Below are 21,716 nucleotides of genomic sequence, written 5' to 3' on the forward strand. Positions count from 1 at the left end.
TCTGAACTTCAATCAGAAAGTCTGTTTGATTGTTGTGCAGCTTTTTTATTTCATTTCATCTGCTTGGAAAAAACAACTCCAAAGTCAAAGGAAATAGCAGATGTGTCAACCTTGAAGTTTGATCAAATGATAAAAGCTGAAAGTTAATTAACGAGTCCTCGCTGTTACCTGTATGTTAATTAGCTGAGATTAACATATAAATATTTATATTGAAGTGAAATATTTCTCCATGCGGTTATTTAACTCTTAACCTTTGTAAATATTTATAAATTTCTATATTTGATAGTATTTTATTGGTTATTGTCTGGGATTGAATAATTATTGGAAAGATTTTATTGAAATTTGATAATAAGATGTAAATGAAAGTATTGTGAAAGTAATAAAGAAAATAAATTTGCAAGACATTTACATTCTAAAATATTATGGACAATCTAATATTTATAAGTATAGAATAATTCTCAGAAAATAAGGAGAAGTTAAAGTTAACGATTTCATATTTTATCAAAATAGAATCTGTGTATATATCATAGAGGGGGGATAGGAGGGGTCCTGATCCCGAAATCCCGAGCTTAAAAACACGAAATCCCGTGGTCCCGAATTTAAATAAAGTGAATCCTGACGTCCCGAAATCAGAAAAGAAGAATTCCCAGATCCTGAAAGGGTCAATCCCGAAATCCCGGGCTTTAAAAACACCCGATCCCGGAGTCCTGATAAAGGTCCTATCCCCCCTTATCATAGGCAAACATTCAGACATGCTCAGAGGGAATTCATATAATTGTTCTCTGGGTACTGATTTTACTAGATTTGATGGGTAGGGTGAAACACAAATTTAAAATAATTCATAAAATTTCTAGAGGCTTTCTTTTTTGGCAGAATGTACGTGTCATTAGCACAAAATGTCCTTGAAAATAAATTGTAAAACAGGATCGAGTGCTGCTGAATGAGGTTTGATTTAAATCAGACTGTATGATGATTAATATTTTGAAAAACATATCTTGCATGTACGTGTTGCCTTTTGAAGGACTAAACTGACTAGTTGTCTCATTGGCAATCATACCACATTTTTTTTTTATAACAGAATCAGATGTTAACCTTAAGGCTATATACATGATCGATATAATATATAAATATAAGTATTTTGCTTTATGTTTTAAACAGTAAAATCTGATTGATGTTTCAGCTAGCCAATTTGCCAGAGAAACGCTTCCTCAATGTTATGTATTTTCATCACGACCGCCAACTAAAAAATCACATTTTTAGAAAAAAAAATATGTCAATTTGAACTTTTATAGCAATACAGCAGGGACATATTCTTATGAAATTATGGCTTTACAGTAATAAAATGTATTGCTGTTTTTAGATTAATTGAATATTTTTACATGAAAAAAGATTGTCTGTCTCTGTTTCAAGGAAGGAACTTTACATTACAGAGAAATAATGTATATAGTTTGTTGATTTGACTTAAAGAAATTGGTGGATATAAAGTATTCTAAATAGGCTTCTGATACACTAGAAAAGTATTATTTTCCATGTGTGGTTATTTATATATTAGGCCCTTTTATTTATACTTATAACTGGTAAAAAGTTAAATGATGCAACTGCATTTAATATTGGACAGTACAGCAATGGCTGTATTTGCTGTCAAGGTTGTAAAAAACTTCCATCGATCGACAGAACACAAACTAAAAATTTGAAGAAACAATTTAAAACATGAAGGTTAAAAGACCACTGCAGGACCAATTTAAATAAAGAATTCAAGAAAACTAATCATTATCCCCTTTATAAAATTGGTTGATTTCTTAGTACTCAGCCTTTTGTTTTTTATGTTGTGTTTTCTGTTCTGTTGTTTGCCTCTTGGTTGATTTTCTTATATTTCTATAGCATATAATTTCACTTTGTTATCTGCCTAAAGGCTAAAACAGATTGAATGACCCTTTGGTCACAGTCTTGCTTTTCTAAAACATTTAGTCCTTTTTTGTAATAAATATATAAGCATTGGAATTGTGAAAAAATTACCTTCTAGATTGTCTTTTATGCAGAATTTGTTGTACCAGCAATTACAAATTCAAGTATCCAAAAGAAAAATTGTTCTAGAAATTCAGAAACATTGGTAGTTCAGAAAACATATCAATTAACATTTTGAAAAGTAGTAATTATGAAGGCTAAATTATGACTGAGCAGTATGGGTTTTGCTCATTGTTGAAGGCTGTATCATGTGACTTACAGTTTCTTACTGTAACATCATTTGGCCTCTGGGCTTGCTGTCTTGGGAAGACTTGTCTCATTGTCAATCATACCACATCTTATTTTACCATTTCCAGGAAGCTGTTTATATATTTGTTCTTGCTGACATCTTCTGAGCAGTATTGAATAGTTATTTGTGTGTTTGTTTCATATCCCTCGTAGCTCCTGACTTTTGAGACAAAAGCAGATTTAATTGTTATAAAGTCAGAGTATTGATCGAACATGATATGGTTTCCATTAAAACTTTAATTACCTGTGATTGTACTTATTATTAGATGTACAAATTAAAGGTTAGCTTTGAAATCAGATTACAAAAGCCAGCTGATCCGCTGTAGATTTCAGTATTGTGGCTAAATTATAGGTTTATAGCTCAGAAATGGTCTTCCTCATAGATTACAATGGTATTGCTAGATGTTAAACATGTTAAATGAGTGCAAATCAGTTATTATTTATTATTTTAGGACATGAATATTGTGGTTTTGGTACAGTTTATAGTGTGTATAAGTTTACATATAGAATAATGTCTACTGTTGGCTAAACTTTTGTTTAGAATTTCCAATAGGCCGACTACGTTCAGATATTCAATTTGATAAAGAAAGGACTGCATGTGACTTTGTAAGGCTGCTATGCTTATAATTCAGCTCTATTTTTGGAAGATTACAGGCCATGCAATTGTGGATTAGAATTATCAATGAATGCAAATTCTGATGGTTGTAACTTCATTCAGAAACCAAACAGTAGTTTGGCATTTTATAAATAATTGTAAGGAAAAAGAAGTTCATTTAGTTGTGATTAAAAAAAAATGTGTAGAGAAGACATTGAAATATAATATACCGGTACGGTAAACTGAATTAAAAAGTGATTATGTTTTTTGGAGGGCATTCTTTCCACTGGAGACAATAATATAGAATTTGAAGAATTCAAAATTAAGATAATACAGGAAGTGGATCCCTTAAAGAAAAAAAATATTTAAATTTAAAAAAAATTTCTTACTTTTTAAAAAGAAGACTGAAATTATGAAATGGAAAAACAGCTTGACTATTATGAGATTCCTGGAATAAATTTTGATTCAGACAATTCCAAGTGACTTCTAAGGAACATGTGATTTCAAAGCCTGATTTGATCAGTGCACAATTTGATCAGGAACAAAATCTATTAGTATGAGCAACATATTTTACTTGAAGATGTTTTTCACATGTCAAAGTTGATTATTTTCAACACAACTGATTCAAGTGCAATGAAGAACTGTGATTATTCAATTAGCAAAGACAGATGTGTTAAAAGTGATGGTTATATAATGTTTTAAGTAAACAATAGATCTCCATGATTTATTGGTCAGCGATTTAATAAACTCAAGGTCGTTATAGGAAGGTGTGATTTGTTTCTTCCTGGAGAGGACCTTCATGGATCAAATATACACAACAAATTTGTTTTCAATTCTGTATTAAGTACGTTTGACATTTGAAACACAACAAATTTGTTTACAAATCTGTCTAGTTTGACATTTTCAAAATCTTGCACATATTTGATATGATCAGATGCAGAACCATTATATAACTTTGGTGTTAAGTTGGGTTTTTTTCAAGGTTTAATTCATATGAATAGATTTTTTTTTAATATAATTTTTAATAAAACGAAGAAAAGTAGTAAAATTGGAAAAAAAGATTTGTGACAAAAAAAATTGTTCAAAAGCATTATAATGTTTTTAAAATAATTGCAAGTTCTCTATTTTTGTGAAAACTCATTTTCAAAACATATTATTATTTTAAATGCTGCCATCTAAATTGTACCACAATATAAAAGGAATATTTTATCAATCTATAAACGAAAGACAGCTGTTATCTGTAGATTATTGCCTGTTGCTGTCTGAGATACCCCACATTCTCAAAATTCAAATGAAAAAAAAAATATCAACTAAATTTAAAAAAAATATGAAATTTGTCAGTTAATTTTAAAATAAAAAGTTTGCGTGATGTAAAGTTGAATTATTGTTAAATAATAGTTTGAAAACAATAAAATGTTATTAATAATTACAGAAGTTATATAATACTTAATGCAGTCACTGCTCAGTCTTTTCTTAATATTAAATATTGATTAATGTGACAGGTAATGACTAGAAACTATTAATCTCAATGTTATAATTAGATAAACCACAATTACTGCTCAGTTTGCTACGACTTGCTAATTGTAGTTAGTTAAATTGCATGTTTGTCTCCATATATATTAACTGAAAAAATTGACATGGAAATTTAATGTGATGACACATGTTAAAAACTGTGGACTAACAACAATAGTGCTTTATTGCTTCTTAAATGTTTGTCACAGGTTAGATTAATGTCGGACAACTATATTGCTGGCAATGGAGATCAACTTCTAAAGAGTTGTTAATTTCATATGACAAATATATGTTGAATAAAGAGCACTGATGAAGGTGACAAAATCTGTATCCAATTAAATTCTTGATATTCAACAGTTAAATGAACAACATTTTATTTGTCTGAGATTGATGAAATCCCATAAGGCATCTGTGGAACAGGGGAAAAAAACATGATTTGACCGTCCGCATTCTATCAGCGCCAATTATTATCTCATGACTCAATAACAATTTTTGCTGACATTTACTGGAATAATTACAAATTATTTTAAGTTTTTAGTTTGAGATCGCTTAGATTACAGGAAGTTAGAGAGGAAAAAAAATCACAAAATGTCAACAACAAAATAATTCTTGTGTGTAATGAACGAAGAATAATAGTCAACCTGGAGTACCTTGACTAATGTTTTATTAAACAGTCATGCCGTTGTAATACTGTTCTTATGGTATTACGGGTACATGCTGAGCAGTGATTATTGATTTAATGAAGAAAATATTTCATGTGTAAAATGCTGCAATGCTTTAAAGGGCATGGAAATTTTGCATAATCTGGGGAAACTTGTGACTTGATATAAGGTGCATGTAGCTTCAGAAGCATGTGGAAAGTCGAAAGTGACCGGTAAAATTTCAATCTAGGAGACTTAATATATATGTGACATGGAAACTTCATTGGTGACTAAAACAACAGTGCAATTGGTCTTTTTCTGAAGTAAAAGACTTTTTTTAATCAGAAAATTTTAACTCCATGGATTGCTTTAAAATATTGATTTTAAGAAAATTGAAAATTAATTCAACAACTAGACAATCAATGAATAGCTAATGGATTATTAATAATAGTTGATATTGAGAATCACATAAAATTTATAAAATTGTGATTAGATTTTCTAAAAATTTCTCCACTAGATTCTCAAGAGTGTAAGAACTTCAAATGAAAACTTTTAATATCATTTTGTCTAGACTTTATACATACATGTAAAGAAATTGAAGCAGATAAAGCGCAGGAAGTGTCTTAGACATTAAGATTGCAACAATGCCAAACATCAAACGAACATTAATGTTCATGTGACAAAACAAAGAAGCTACTTTAAGCAAAATAAAACTTTTTGAATCTAATGGAGAATTTTCCTTGGATCAAAGCACTGAAAGCACTGTAAAGGCAATGGGGCATAACCTTTGTTCGTGTGCTGTACCTTCACAAACTTTGCAAAGTGATAAAATTCCATACATTCCATATGCTATAAAACAAGTGAGTATATACTCTTTATCTGCCCTAAAAGGAATGTAAAAAGTCAATTACTGATGCTGTATATTTTGCATTTTAATCAAAAGTTAAAAGGCAAGGTGAAATTTAAACTTTGTTGTCAAGTTGGACATAAATTTTTTTTACTAACATTACTTATTAAACATTACTTTTTATTCAATAATCATTGGGAAATTATGTCTAAATGTTAATTACATAGCATGCAATGATTAAGAAAATTAGACTGCTAAAATTACAGACTTCTGTACAGTATGGAGGTTTTCATTGTTAAGGGCCATATGGTTGCATTTTATTGCTTAAATCCACTCAATTTGAACTTTGTGGATGAAGAACTTTCTGTCGTTGGCAATCATTCCACATCGTCTTATTTTTACAAATACACTAAGACATAGATATCATGGATATGTTCTTAATGTCAATAAAAGAAAAACTATTGGTAAATTTGTTCATGTAGTAAGTAAAAAAGAGTGATTTTCTGGTTGAGTTTGTTTTTCAGACAGGCCAGACAGAGAAACTACTACAGCAGAAAATCTAATTTACACTTTTCTCAATGGTATACCATCATAATTACTTATATCATTAAATGAATTACTGCAAATTTTCCACATAATGCGATTGTCTTAGATTCATTTGTATTCTTACACAAAAAAAATGTTCTGTTTAGTTAATTGATAACATATATAATAACATTAACGGTACCAATTTTCCTGCACCAGAATGCGCATTTCGACAATATCATGCACAACTGTGATTTTTTTCTGTTTTTCAAAATAATGCATGCATATTTTTGTAAAAAGTGCATGTATTTATAAATCAATATGGCTCCTCCATTTGGAGCTACTGTCTTTAGAGACCTCTTAGCTCAGAAAACTATCACACTATCATGTCTTAACTCATCTATATATACACAGATGCATTTGAAAAGATTTGGAATCATGCAATTTTCTTTGTCTTTGTTTTATATCTTGACTTGTTTTTTCTAATGAACATACAGGATGTAAACATGGGTAAACTTCTATTTTCTCTAATTAGCTTTGGATGTGTGATACTTTTAATGTTGGAAATAGCAATATAATTGCTGTTTTTAAGGTTTCTTCAACTATATAGGCTTTCTCTTTGCTCATAGTTCAGATATTCTCCATGTCAAAAGTTAGTTAGGCACTGAAGGGGTTGAGTGTAATAATTAAATAAAGAAATTTGGAAAAACAGACAGCCACAATGTTTTAGAATATTCCATTTCATGTTATGCTGCAGTCAATTTGATCATGTTGTATCGCCAGTAAAAAATATATTTTAAGTAACTTACATTTTTTTTAATTAGCGTTTGATAAAAGTCAAATTTAATGGACCATTTGTAAATAAAAAAATTGTAGGCAGATTTACTTGCTAATGGTTCTGCTGCAGTTAAATTTTCCCAAAGCAATATTAATCAAACAATCATATAAAAATCAACAAGATAATAATACATTAGAAATATTGACATGAATATCTAATATCTCATTAAATTTTCATTATGTTAGATCTAAATTACACATTAACAAAGGAAAAAATCCATTATTAAAAAATTGATAACTTTTGAATTAACCGACTTTTTTCTAACTTGATGGCATGATTTATGATTTGATTGACTGAAATTAAATGTTTTTCTTTTACCAAGATCCTTTTTTCTAGTCTATCCTCCATTTATAATCACTATTTATAAGCCTAGCCTGGTAATAATCCTGGTCCAATCTCTACTTCACATCTACTAGCTCTATCATTATCCAAGGGTACCAGATAGTAAAATACTGAAGATGTTCACTTGTTAAATATAATTTGTTATTATTGGAAAGCACTCGAGTGTGAAATGTAGGTCAAGTACTACTTCTGTCCTATCTGATGTGGTTGTACTCCTCTTGAATTGTTATCTACGCATCTGTCACAATAATTCTTGGATTAAGTAGAACATAGACAGCCATAATCAACTCTAATTATTTCATTGACAGACGTTTAGATAAAAATAAAGTGCTTTGACATGGGTTTACAGGTCAGTGTTCTCTATCTCAATGATGACATCAAAAATAATAAATCTTATTCAAGATTTACATGTTTTTAAAAGTTGCGAAAAAAGCTGCATCTTGCCAGCATTGAGTGATGAATGAGTAAGTGCAACTGGTTTTTTTTTGTTTTTTTTCTTTCTTTTTTTTCTTTTTCAGAAAAAAAATTAGTTTCAAACAAAACAGTTTTCAAGTCTTTGTTGCAGCATTTAAACAGTAAAAACATTAAATAACAATTCTTATGTTGGGTTATAGCAATATTAGATGTAATACATAAAATGGGTATTACATCTATGGTTATAGCTACATCTTAATATTTTGTGTTAAAATGTCTACCACAAACATAGAGAACACTCCCTTAGCCGTTCATACAAACCCTCAATAAGCACTGTTAAAGTTGATGTTCTGTTTGAATTGTTTGCGTGTCCATGTAACACTCCGTTGGAAATTCTTGGCCTGGAGAAACCATTTCACTATTTGACACAGAAAAAAAAGAAAATTTGTCTAAAAGTAAAGTCTTAATTTTGGCGATTCAGGGATCTTTAAAGAAACATCAATACAGTGCAGTTAGTAAATTTCTATTTTGAGGTCAGTGCAAACTGCATGTATATTTGGGGGAAAAATTAATTTGAATGAACATAGTGCAAATATATTATTGCCATGTCCAAAGTACAAATACAGTGATTATAATAGCTAATTTCAGCTTGCAAAGGAAGTTACCATTCCATAAATGATTTGTTTCCTGTTTTGTAACATTTCTAGAAACAGGAAGATATGAAATTACCCGGTCATAGTTTGTTCAGAATAATAATATATTGGTATGGATTTACAATGTATAGAAGTTGTCAATGCTGCATTTTTAAATGCAAATTGGAATATGGATTGGGTAAATATATAAGGACTTACTAAGAAAGTTAAAAAAAAATTTAAGTGATAATTGTATTGTATTTTAAGCTTGGCCTTCGTTATAGTAGATTTTACTGTGGCAAAGTGAGTTTACCTAGCGACTACAAAACTGTTTTATCGTTTTAAACATCTAAACCATATGTAACGCCATATTATATCTTTTGTACGTTCAGAATGGTTTCAATGTTCACAAAGAGAAGAATTTTTAGGCTCAGAATGTGTTTTTCTTATTCATATTGTGAGAAATAACATACTTAAAAAAAAGGGAATTAAAAATAGTGGCTTTTTTATTGACTGGTAGAACATGGAATCTTACCCATAAAAATATTTGTCAATATTGAAACCTATCATTACAAACAAATTGCATTAGAATTGTAATCAACATGTTCAACATGAAGTGGATATTTAATAAGAGGCCTAAGCAGGCTAAAACAGTAAGGATAACATTTTTAAATTCAGTTTCTTGATCGTTTTATTAAATGTTTGAGTCCTTTGTCTTTTGCATGAATGTATGTTTAACTTTTTGTATTAAAGATCAAGTTTTGCATCTTCGCTAGCCAAGGATTACAATCACTCCTGTAGAGAAATGGTAACCCTTGGGCTGGCGAAATTGCAAGTTTTGTAGGAAGTTATTTGGTACATGCTGTCTATCATCCAGTAGTGTGAATGTCCCTCTACAGAGTTAATATTACCTTCTGAACGTTAGGTTTAACCTTGTAAAACACCATTAATACAAGACTTAATACAAGACTCTATTAGAGATCAATTCCCCAAGCATAATTCCTGTCGGAAATGAAGAAATAGTTGCATCTCTTTAACCGTGATGTATTTCTATCCCATCTTATTGAGTGTCTGTCTGGTTGACCATTGGTCAAAAGAATAAACGAAAAAAGATATTTGACCTTTAGAAAAACAAAATTCTTATTTAGAAACAGAAAAAGAGTCCCAGGCATTATTATTAGGGTTTTACCCCTATTTTAACACAAAACTAGATATGGCATACTATAACACATGTTTGAAACACAGAGAGAAATGTTAGTTTTAATATATGTATTATCTCACTAGGTCAGTGTTGATTTTAACTCCCCCTAAGTGGTATAGATTATAAAAATGTAATATTAAATGTATTTAGTTTGTAAATTGAATGGTTTGTACAGTAACCTGTCATCAACTCTCATTGGGAGTAAATATAATCTCTCACTAATTAAGATAATTGGCTTGACTGTCATAATTAGCAAACTTATCTATCATAATAAACTCAATGAAGATATTGTATGAATAAAGTAATTGATATATTATTTTCCTTTGATTGAATATTACTGCAATGTATGTATCTCTTTTTCTTTATAGGTCAGTGAAGAATGTAACCTCTTACGACTCAATCTTACTGAAGCTCAAAGGGAATGTGAACAAGCCAAAAATGAACGAAATCGTCTTCAGAAACAAGTTACAGAGTTAAAAGACACAGTCAAGGTAAATACATTAACCTATGTATGATAGTATGAGTTATATGGTTCACTACTGACCCCCAACAGATCTATAGAGGGTTAGTAAATTCCTTATTAGTTCATAGTGAACCATATAATGAATTTATTATACTAAGGACTTTGTAAAAAGGAAACACAAAAACTGCAATAGATGATGTCCTGACCAATAACTGTAGATGTGAAGTCATAAACCTCATATGCATTGTAATTTCTAACCCCAAACCGATCCATAGGGGGTTACCACATGATGGTTTTAAACCAATTACAACTCTATTATTTACCTGTGGTGTAATAAACTAGTATACTGATTTAAGCTGACACAGACAATTCAATCTGAACACAACCTGAATGTTAAAAACAAGATATGATAACGAAAGACACATTTTGCGGTCAATTCAATACTTTTAATAATTTTTGCTTGTAGTCAACACAGTGCTGTTCAGTCATACTTAAGAGATTCAGTATTTATTGTTGAAGGCTGTACAATGGCCTATAGTTGTTAATTTCTGTGTCATTTGGTCTTTAGTGGAGGTTAATACTCATTAGCAATCATACCACATCTTCTTTATATATTAAGAAATGAAAGTTGAATGCCTTTTCAGTGCTAAAATGTAAAGTCTACCAAAATACCACCAATATATACTGAACGACTTTAAAAACACAACACTCATTTTGTTGATTTTTTTTTTACCAAATCTTGTTTGATTCGCTTACAACTACTTTTCATGCTTATCATGCTTCTATCTCTTTACAAAAAATCAAAATCTGACTAACCTGAGGTTATTGAACATACCGAATTTTGAAGTCGCACAAATTTCTTCAAGCGAAATTTTGGACCCATGAAAGATTTTTTCAGGTTTTATTTGCTTTGTGAAACAGTTCTTTCAATCCTTTGCCTCACTTTAATCAGTTAAAAAATGTTGCATTTCCAAATTGCCAAGACTGAGAAATAAAAAACTAAATTAGCCCTTAAGAATACTGCAAACATGAAAACATAAATGTGCTGCAACCATAATGTATGCATTCAGAAACTCGTCTTACTGTCCTTCCGACAACGATACAAGTAGACATGATTTGTTGCTGGCCATCAATGAACAGATCAACGTGTAGTGACAATGAAACGGCAACAAAATTTGATTATGCAACATCATTTGCCAGACATGTTTACGGCCGCAACGTCAACTACTCATCGAATTGCAGAGTGCCAGTGCGTACAGATTCATGCCATAAATGTTTCCCATCAACAGAATTGCCAAAGAATAGACTGAAGGAAAACCTTTAAAGAACTCAAGTTCCAACCGCATAATTGCCAAAACCAATTAATGGGTTGAACAAATGCAAAATCAGAAGGTGTAAAACAGAACCCAAAACATGTCAGACAGAATTTGTTGACCTTTCTAACAATCATTTTGCCGTTTGTAACAGGCAGTCATTGCTTTTCACAGTGACACATTCATTCAAAAATGTGTTGCGTTTCTAAAGTCAGTCAGTATAGATCTATTTGACAATTGATAAAATAAAAAATTGAAATAACAAGATTTTTCAATAATTCTAATTGAGTCTTGTATAAATTTTACTGCTAGGTATTTTAGATTGTATAATTGCTGATACCTAAGTGCATTTTCAATGATTGTACATTTTTATCTGATAGATCAAGATTTGACTTCAGGCTAATAAACACACACAGATAAAAGATTTGAATCCCATGCTTTGGCAACTGTAAGGGGATTACCGAGAAAACAATATTCTGATTGATCATTGCCATCTAGGTGTTTATAATCTGATGTAACTCAAGTCAAAAATATTGAAATTTGGAGTAGAAAAGTTTTCATATACATGTATATGTAGACTGAATGGCAAATAAAGATTAAGATTTTTAAAAAATAAAATTGATCCCTTTTCATATCATTTTAACCTTTTTACCGTCTTATTTCTCAAATCATGCAGACATTCAAATATTTTTATTCAATATACCTAAGTACATTCATTAATTTAAAACAAATGTTTTTGTGAATCATAATTGTAGAAGGAACCTTCATTTAATGAATATCAAGAAGATATACAGTTTTTCACAATTAACTGCTGTGCCCCCCCCCCCCCAAAAAAAAATTAGTTAACTCCTAAGTCTCACTATTAATATCTAATGATCAGTTATCAACTTAGTTAAGTAATGATTATTTATTGAAATAACCTATATATTGGGATATATAAGCTATGTATATGATACAAATGAATCAATTATTTAAATATGTCATAACTCTACCAGATGGCTCAGCTACTTTTTGTTCAGTAATCAGGAGACCACAAGTGATTGATGTATATAATGTTAAAAGTGAGGAATTAGTTCAAAATGGAATATGTCATTTTAACTGCAAATAGAAGGTGTTCACAATTGGGAGTTTTGACATCAAAATGAAAGATAATTTTCAGTGCAAAAGACAGGTTTCTAAATAAAGATTTCTGAAAATTAAATATTTGTAGAAGTCATTATGAATAAAACTAGATGGAGGGTATGGCTTAATGAGACAGCAATACAATAAACAATGCAAAATAATCAAAAACATTAAACTTCAACTAAGGTGTCAGAGATAATCTTATATATGTTACTTCATGTATTTATGGAAATAATATTGAAGTAAAGAAAATTCTGTTCAAAACATATTTTTTTTCTTCAGAATCTCAAGGACACAGCAGAACAGTTCACACAGTTAGAACATGATCATCAAAAAACAGTGCAGAAATTACAGGAAAAACAGACACATTATGACCAATTACAACAGGTAGACCTTGTACATTAGTATTCGTTCGATACCAGTTTTCGTGGAATTCATTGGTATAGGAAAACCACAAAATTAAATGCTCAACGAAGAACAAATTTTCTATTTGTACAGACATTGGCAAAACCATGAAATCAATTATCCTCGAAAATGTAACTTTACCCTTATCCATGAAAATTGTTATCCACGAGTACTATGATGGCTAATTTTGAACATAATCGGCCTCTCTACCATGACAATAAATGAAGCCACAGTATTTTAAAACATTGTGGAGAAATAATGAATTCAGACTCCTGCTTAGTTCCAGATATACATATATTGAAAAAGAGATTTATTAACTTCCAGCATACTGAAAATATATGAATCAAATGCCTTTAATATTGTAGTCACAAAATGATGATTCAGCAATTATTTGTATTGTAGCAGTTTAATAAGGTTTAAAGAACATGTTATTTATAAAATTACTGTAATATTGAATTATATGCTATATTATGTTTTGTGTTCTTTCAGGCACATGATCAAACTAAAAAAGATTATGAAGATGCTCTGAGTAAATTACAGGTACTTAGATTTTTTTTTTAAATACAACTTCACTATTAAAATTATGAAATGTGTTTCCTTAAGGGGGTGTTTGTCTCATTGTACTTTTAGCAAAATATTTGGTGCTCCCTAAAAGGCAGGAAACAACCAGATAAGAATACAATCTCATTAACAGTGTTAGCAATTAAAATACCATTGATATCTATAATACTAAAATTACGAGGTCCAAATTGTCAGCCGTCATCACGTAAAAACGACGAATCAAAGAATTCAACTGTATATACAACTAATATAGAACAAAGGTGCAGATTAAAAATTACACCACTCCAGGCCCTTTTGTTTTCCACGTAATTAATATTGCCAATAATTAAGAAGTTCCGGGTCAAGTCCGATACCGATACCAATAGTATAATCACCTGTTACCTATCACCTTATCTGTACGTTCCGCATCTGACAAGGCGCACCACCAAACGGTGTATTCAGGATTAATATGCTATATACACGGGTCATAATCACAGGATTGACACTGCTAAATTGTCAAATTGTTACCTATTGTAGTATTTTAATCAGTAAGACTTTCTAAGATAACAATATGAATACTAAAAATCTGGACTAAAAATAAGACGTATAAGTACAGTTTTCAATTTGTTAGCGGGCATGACGTAATACAGCGAATCAAAGAATTCAACTTTATTTATAACTAATATTGGACAATGCTGTTGATTAAAAAATACTCCATTCCAGGACCTTTTGTTTTCCAAATAATTAAAATTTCCAATAATTAATAAGTTCCAGTTCGACGGGTTCAAACAGAAAGATTTGAAAGCAGAGAAAACTGTGTATCTTATAATCGGCATGACTTTATCAGATGTCAATACTAACACTAAAATAAGGCTTCCGCATAGTTATATACTTTAATTCAGTCACTAACCCGCGATATCACGGGTGTGTTCTAGTATATAATAACTTTGTAAAGCAACCAACAATCAATCAATCAATCAATTATAATAAGGTTGCACTTTTCATTTACCATCAATTATAATTGTTGTTATTAAATATTTTATATGCAAATATTATGCCAAGTATAATGCAATGATAAGATATATGACATCATTAGTTTCAAAATATAGAATTGAATAAAATTATTCCTAAAATTCAATTATATAACTGTTGCTTTAATGAAAGGTCAATGTTTAACAGGATTTCCTTTGGATTATTTCTAGGGTTATAAACATCTCTTTTTGGTATTATACAAGACCTGCTCATTAAAATACTGTGAAGAAAAAATTATATCAAGATTTCCTGACAAAATTTTATCTAGAAACATATTTCAATTCGTTATAACAATGCCAATTTCAAGAAAGAAGTAATTTTTTTACCTGAATTATTTAATGTGTTTTGTATAAACATTACTGTAACGTTAGTTTCTGTTCTATTTATAGGGTCGGGTCAGTAATTTACAAAATCAGTGCCAAAAACAGGAAGAAAGGCATCGAGTTCTCACAGAAGAATTAGAACAATTAAGAGCTGCAACAAAGTCAGTTAAAAATAGTCCTCGAAATAAATCTCATAATACGTCATCATCAACAACTCATAATAAATCAGGTAAAAGTACGCAGTACATCTGAAATAACGCAATTCATCTGAAATATCGTAAAAGTACGCAATACATCAGAAATAGCGTAAAATATACAAAAAAATAGCACCAATATTTGACATGAAAAGGATTAAAATTTTCTTACCCAGGAAATGTCAGTATTTTAATTGAATTATGTAAAAATAAAAGTCTTTTGTTTATTTGATTATCATGTTTACATAATGAACATTTATTTTTAATAGTTCAGCCTACAATCTCGTATATTGTCTCATAAGCTTGTTTCCTGTATATATTCTTATGTTATCTTTTATTCATGATTTGTCTATAAGCTCTAAAGCTCTAATATTGTCTTCTAAACAAACCTTACATACAGGTATTATATAATCTCTTGCCATGTACTGTTTGGTGAATAAAAGGAGTTATGGGGTAAACACTGATGAGACAGCAACCCATAAACCAGGAAGAGACTAATTGTTATCTTATAATAGAGTTATCTCTTAAGGATTACAGTCCACAATAGGTTGTATTAAATTACATGTCTGATTCTTATTAACATGTAAAACATAAGACTTGAACAAAACATACTTAAAAATTGTTAAAAAAAAGTTAAAGGTAGGGCTCAACATTAATTAGGCTTAGTAAGGAGATCAGAACCACACAAATTATGTTTTTGGCCTTAATGAGGAAATATATGCGGAAATTTGCATTGTATGTAATTCTGATAAAATAAAGTTAACTGTAGTCACCTGAACATTAGGCATGATGAAGAAACCTTAAACATACAAATTAACAAGATTGGTCATATTGATGAAATATAAGAGGGAATTTGCATTGTATGTAATCCTAATAAAAGCTGTTGCGTCCATTAATTGATTTATTTCTTTTTTTTCAGATTCATTTAGTTCATCAGCATACGATTCACAGAAACATACAGAAAACAATGATACAAATATTATAGAATCATCTAAATCGTTAGACACAGGTAAAGTCCAGTTTAGACAGGTTTTTTCATCTTATTTTTACATTCCTGTTACCTGCTTACCTGTAGTCACCTGACAGCAAAGAGGTTCTTCAAGGGATATTTTATATTTCCCCTTAGTTGGACCTCTGCTTAGCCTGCATTGATTTACATTTCAACTTTATATATTTCTTTTAATTTATCAAATCTTTTCAATATTTTTTGCCTGTTAATTGAAAATAAACAGATTTAATTTTATTGTAATGCATTAATTATTTGTATTGGTATATATAAAGTAATGGCTTATGGGATATACTCAGATAATTAACACATAGAATTTAAAACTGTTTTTAGGCTTTTCCCAAAATTATACAAGAAAGCTACTGAAAATGGAAATCTTCTAAAAAGTCTAATAATTTAAGATTTTGAAAAAAGGGGTATTGTGTTTTCTTTTCTTTGTTTATAAATATGGAACTAAAAGTGGGGGTTTGTCTCAAAATTTTGATGAATCCTTTAAAACCAAGAATTGATTTGAAATAGGCATTTGAAAGAAGCCTTGCATAGAATATTAACTCTCCAAATTTAGATTCTCTCTATATAGTGATAACAATCAGTACCTGGTTTAAATGTCCAGTTTAAAATAACCAAACTATTCTATATGATATATAAGCAGTTGTACTACATTAGTTTACTGGCTAACATTTCTGTAAACACTATATATTAAGTGTGAAATACTCTTCTCTTAACCCACATTTTTATTTAATTTTAATTTGCTTTCAATTTTTCCAAACCTTTTTTTTTAATTTTGTAATATGACCTTTTATTTTAACCTTGAGCTTTGACCTCACCTGTTAATTTTGTTGTAACATGGTGATGGTCCTTTTATGTTCTGTATTTTGACCTTAGGTTTTGCAGACGACGATGAAGTAGAATTGTCCAATGGTCTTTCTCCAGACCAGGGCAAGGTCAACCAATCAGATTTAGCCAACCAATCAGATCTGAATGAAGATCCAGAATTAAACGAAATAGCAAAGAAATTAAAAGAGTTAGAGGCTTCCTCCGATTCCGAAGACGAAGTGATTTCACAGGAAGTGATTTCAGAGGAAGTAATCATCCCTATCGAAGGTTGTACTCCTGAATATTTGTTTATTTACAGAACTGTGACCCCCCCCACCCCCACTTTTGTAACAATTTTTGTGCAAATAGAAAATCACTGAATATTTTTTTTCATTTTGTTTTGTGGATTTTTGATTTTGTGGATTTTGGAGAAGTCTGCATACAAGTCAATAGAAACATTGAAATTTGTTGAGCATTTCAATTCATAGTTAAAATGAACTCACTAAATTCATGAAAATTGGTATCAATCTATTAATAATGAATACACAATATTTGACATATTTTAAAATAATAGTTTGATAATTTGCTCCAATTTATATCATTTACACTTTAGATAATATACAAATGATCCTGTTGAGCGTGTAAAGCTGTAATGGATTGTTCTGTTGACACAGAAATTGTTACCATACTATAAATAAGTTCACAGTATAAAGATGTAGTTAGGCACTGTATCAGAAAGAAACAAGTCACTGATATATATTGTAGTCCTCAACACGACATACATCCCTAAAGTAAAAGTTTGATGCACATTTATTATAAATATTTACACATGTGCACACCTATATATCAAGTTCCGGTATGCCAATTTAAGTTTTATAAAAAAAAAAAAGGTTGCAGAAAGAAAAATATGACTCCATTCATTATAGAAATCTCATTGTAACTTGGATACCAATTTTTGGAACTTTTCAAAAAAAGAAAAATCTGTAGCTCTATGGTCTGCAAAAAGTTTTAAAAAAAAAAGTCAAAAGGACCTAAGAGCTGATAATGGTTCTGCAGCTATCAAAATATATGACCAAAATATAATGTCTGATATTATGAAGATTTTTTGTCTTTGAATTTCTTTTTTTAGCACCTGGTCTTTTATAACTATGCAATTGTCGTGTTTTCCATTCATTTGATATATTTGCACTTTCGATTTTGCCATATATGATAAGGGCTTTCCAACTTGAATTTTCGTTGAAGTTTTTTTTGTTTTGTTATTTAACCCTTGTTTTTGCATGGTTATGAACTGTTTTCTATAGCACCACAACACCTAGTTATTTTACATATATAATTTGAAATAACTTTTTTTTCTGCTATATTTATTCTACTTTTTCTTGTCCTGAACATGCATGAAATATTTGCCACTTGATGTTAGGCAACTATCAATCAATCGAATATTGTGCATATATTTATCAGGGCATGCATTTAAAACGGTATGACAATGTAGGATATGCACAGTTATATAGCATTTATTCAAAATAAATGGATAATATTTATAGACAAGATCAGTGGAAGTTATTTTATAACTAAAGCCAAATGTGTATAACCAATTTTCTTTCAACTGTAAAATCAAGGAATTTTTTTCTTATTTTGTCAGTTGAACCTGAGTAAATTGATTTCGAAAGGTTGGAAACAAAATTTTTAAGATGAAAATGCTTGCTTGCTGTACCTTTGCCTTTATTTACTTGAGTGGTTTTGGTTTTCATTACCTGATATTTTTAAAACTTTTGTAGATTAAATAAAATTGACAATTTCAAAGGATTTATATAAGGGAATGTCTGCTTCAAAAATAGTTATAGTTATAAGCCAATTTTGTGAGCCTAGCTTTATTAAAGGTTGCTGTCAGAGATTCTTTTCAATTTATTAATATCTACTTCAAAGTGAAACAATATTATCAATCTTATTATTTCAATACTCCATAATCTCTGTTGGAATTCTTTTAACGAATCACAATGTTTCATTTCTGATTGATAAGGAAGCACATCTCGTCAAAAAAAAAAAGAAGATTGAAAATAGTTTTCACTATTACATGTATTATTAAAAAAAATAAAAAAAATATATTAATTGACTTTAAAGTGTATGTTTCAGACATTGTTTTTCATTTCTGATATTGTTAAATGGACAAGGAAATGTGTCTTGTTAATGAAAATGTCATATTTAAAAAAAAGATGATTGAAAATGACTTTCACTATTATTTATTAAAAAAATTAAAAAAAAAGATTATTTGTTTATAAAGTTATTGTTTCAGACATTGTTGTAATATATTTGTGTATTTTTCAGATAAAGGTGAGGACTCAGGGATGGAGAGTAACTTTGATAGAAAGGTAGGATCATAATCAAATGCATACAGAGGAACAGTGGTTCTCTCTGCATGCTCTCCGATTTCCTCTACCTATAGATACAGATCAACACGAAATAGCACAATAAAAGATGCATTAAACACCAATTAATTAAACAAATCCATGTTGAAATTCAACTGTGTAAATTCTTAGAACATACAAAAACAAATTAAAAAAACACAAGAAAACCTTATATTGGGAAGTAGGTTACTTTAATAGTGTAAATGTGTTAAAAGTCATTTCATTGACAGCAAAATTGTAGGCAAATCTTGCATCAAACCATAAAACATTGTACAACTCAAGAAAAAAGAAAAACCATGATAATAAAAACAGCAAAATGATTCGTGTAAATATTTTATGTGTACATAATTATGCCAAGTTAAAGAAACACATTTTATTTTTAAAAACCTAATTATCAGTCGTGACTCTCTCTGACCCTGACAAGGAAATGGTACAATGTAGTATATAATTACCTGAATGTCAATATTTCTGTTGTAGTCAAAAGATGATTTTATGGCGGAGGACAGAACAGCCATGTTAGAAAAGAAAGGTCCAATTACAGTTTATATTGCTAAATATACCTACGATCCATATCAACATTCGCCAAATGATAATCCCGACGCAGAACTAGCACTTAGCTCAGGGGACTATGTTTTAGTGTATGGAGACATGGACGAGGTCAGTTAATAATATACAGTGTATGAAATTGTCCCTGTGAAACTTTTTTCTTCATAGTATCAATTCACTTTTTTAATATTACTGCTCTGGAGTATATAATTTTTTGACAGGTAAGCTGTTCTATGGTAGGACATTCTGGTACCCAGTAAATTAGGAGCAAGTAAAAATAGTAAAATCAAAACAACAACTATTGCAATTTGAGGGAAAACAAAACAACTTTAGTTTTTTCTATCCATGACCAAACATCGGAAAACAGATCTTTTTTACACAAATCAATGATATGATCAAAAGGTCTATTTATAGTATGTTTTCTGAGTTAGTCAAAAATTTCAAAACTTTACTTTCAATTTAAAGGGGAAAATAGGTCCTGGCTTATTAAAATATAAAGTGATTGTTAAGAAGTTACTACTGACACTGACCCTCAAATTTGCTATATTTATATAAAACCTCTTTTTTACTTATTCTAGCAATTATTGTTTATGGGTTAAGCTCTATAATTAAAAGGACTTTAAATAACCAACAATCAATCAATTTATAATCTCAAAAGATTTCTTACAATGGCAAAAGATCAGCTTTGTCAGGAAATAACTTTTTGCAGTAATTGACGTCTTCTAATTTGCATATTAATTTGCATAAATGAATAATATGAACATGTTTATTTTTTTAGGATGGATTTTTTGAAGCAGAGTTGATGGATGGAAGACGAGGTTTGGTGCCGTCCAACTTTATAGAAAAGTTGTCAGGTTAGTTGTTTAGATAAACTTATTTGAAAATATTTAAATGTTTAAATTGGTTAAAATGTTACCATGCTTCCTTAATATAGCCCAATCATGATTTGTCAATGGTCTCAAATAGTTATCGTTACCATGTTATGTGTTTGGAGAGAAAAAAAAATAACATGATTTGTCAGTAATTTTTTATTGTCTTACAGAAGGTGTACAACTTTTGCTTGTCCTACATCAAAAATTACTGTTGAAGTCATTTGGCAAGAATTTTTACTGTTTTTCACATTGAAGGGACCCCATTGCAACCCTCATAAAACAATAAACATATAAAAATTTATATTCTACTTTTAGATGATGATCTATCAGAATTTCATGCAATAATGTCAGGAAATAATCCACAAGAGCATGACGATGATAGCACTGCAGCAAATAGTCTCCAGCAAGAACTAGACTTCGATAGTAGTGAAGAAACTGATACTAAGTCAGCTAAAAGTAAGTCATCAATAGATTGTAATATTTATACTTGTATGCAACTTTGTCCTCCATTATGTAAAATCAAACTTGTCCTTTAAACTTTGACATCACAATTAAAATGTGATTTTTGCTTGACGTCAGAAGGTTATGCTGTGGAGATCTAAGGTCATTTGGAGACAAAATTCAACTAAATACCAAAAGCGGAAATATGTTTATATTCAAAAATAGGTGTGGGGATGAGGTGTCAGTCTTGTCAGTATTTCCATGGTTTAATTCAATCTTAATAATTTTTAGATTCCAATAGTAAGAGTCCTGCATTAGAAGATTTAAGTGTACAGAAATCAGAAATATCTAGTCATATAGATAGTACAGGTAAGGTCAGACAAAATAAATTATTGGTTTCATTGTGTTGTATTGTTGCTGTCTTATTGACATATGTACTGT

At 29.9% G+C, this 21,716-nt stretch overlaps 1 protein-coding gene across 17 annotated transcripts in view; it reads left to right on the forward strand.

Moving 5' to 3' along the window:
• LOC134681164 (RIMS-binding protein 2-like) overlaps window positions 1-21,716 on the forward strand; it is a 134,446-nt gene that overhangs the window by 83,967 nt on the left and 28,763 nt on the right. For 16 of the 17 annotated variants that reach the window (XM_063540631.1, XM_063540632.1, XM_063540626.1 and 13 more), the window contains 11 exons: window positions 10,169-10,291; window positions 12,981-13,085; window positions 13,593-13,643; window positions 15,065-15,227; window positions 16,112-16,201; window positions 17,084-17,302; window positions 19,337-19,380; window positions 19,894-20,073; window positions 20,741-20,816; window positions 21,150-21,290; window positions 21,567-21,644. In XM_063540631.1, coding sequence (XP_063396701.1) covers window positions 10,169-10,291; window positions 12,981-13,085; window positions 13,593-13,643; window positions 15,065-15,227; window positions 16,112-16,201; window positions 17,084-17,302; window positions 19,337-19,380; window positions 19,894-20,073; window positions 20,741-20,816; window positions 21,150-21,290; window positions 21,567-21,644 — 1,270 coding nt within the window. The remainder of the gene's footprint in view (window positions 1-10,168; window positions 10,292-12,980; window positions 13,086-13,592; window positions 13,644-15,064; window positions 15,228-16,111; window positions 16,202-17,083; window positions 17,303-19,336; window positions 19,381-19,893; window positions 20,074-20,740; window positions 20,817-21,149; window positions 21,291-21,566; window positions 21,645-21,716) is intronic. The other variant, XM_063540640.1, reaches the window with a different exon arrangement.

The sequence above is a fragment of the Mytilus trossulus genome, chromosome 8, assembly GCF_036588685.1.
Source record: "Mytilus trossulus isolate FHL-02 chromosome 8, PNRI_Mtr1.1.1.hap1, whole genome shotgun sequence".
NCBI classification, from domain to species: Eukaryota; Metazoa; Mollusca; class Bivalvia; order Mytilida; family Mytilidae; genus Mytilus; species Mytilus trossulus.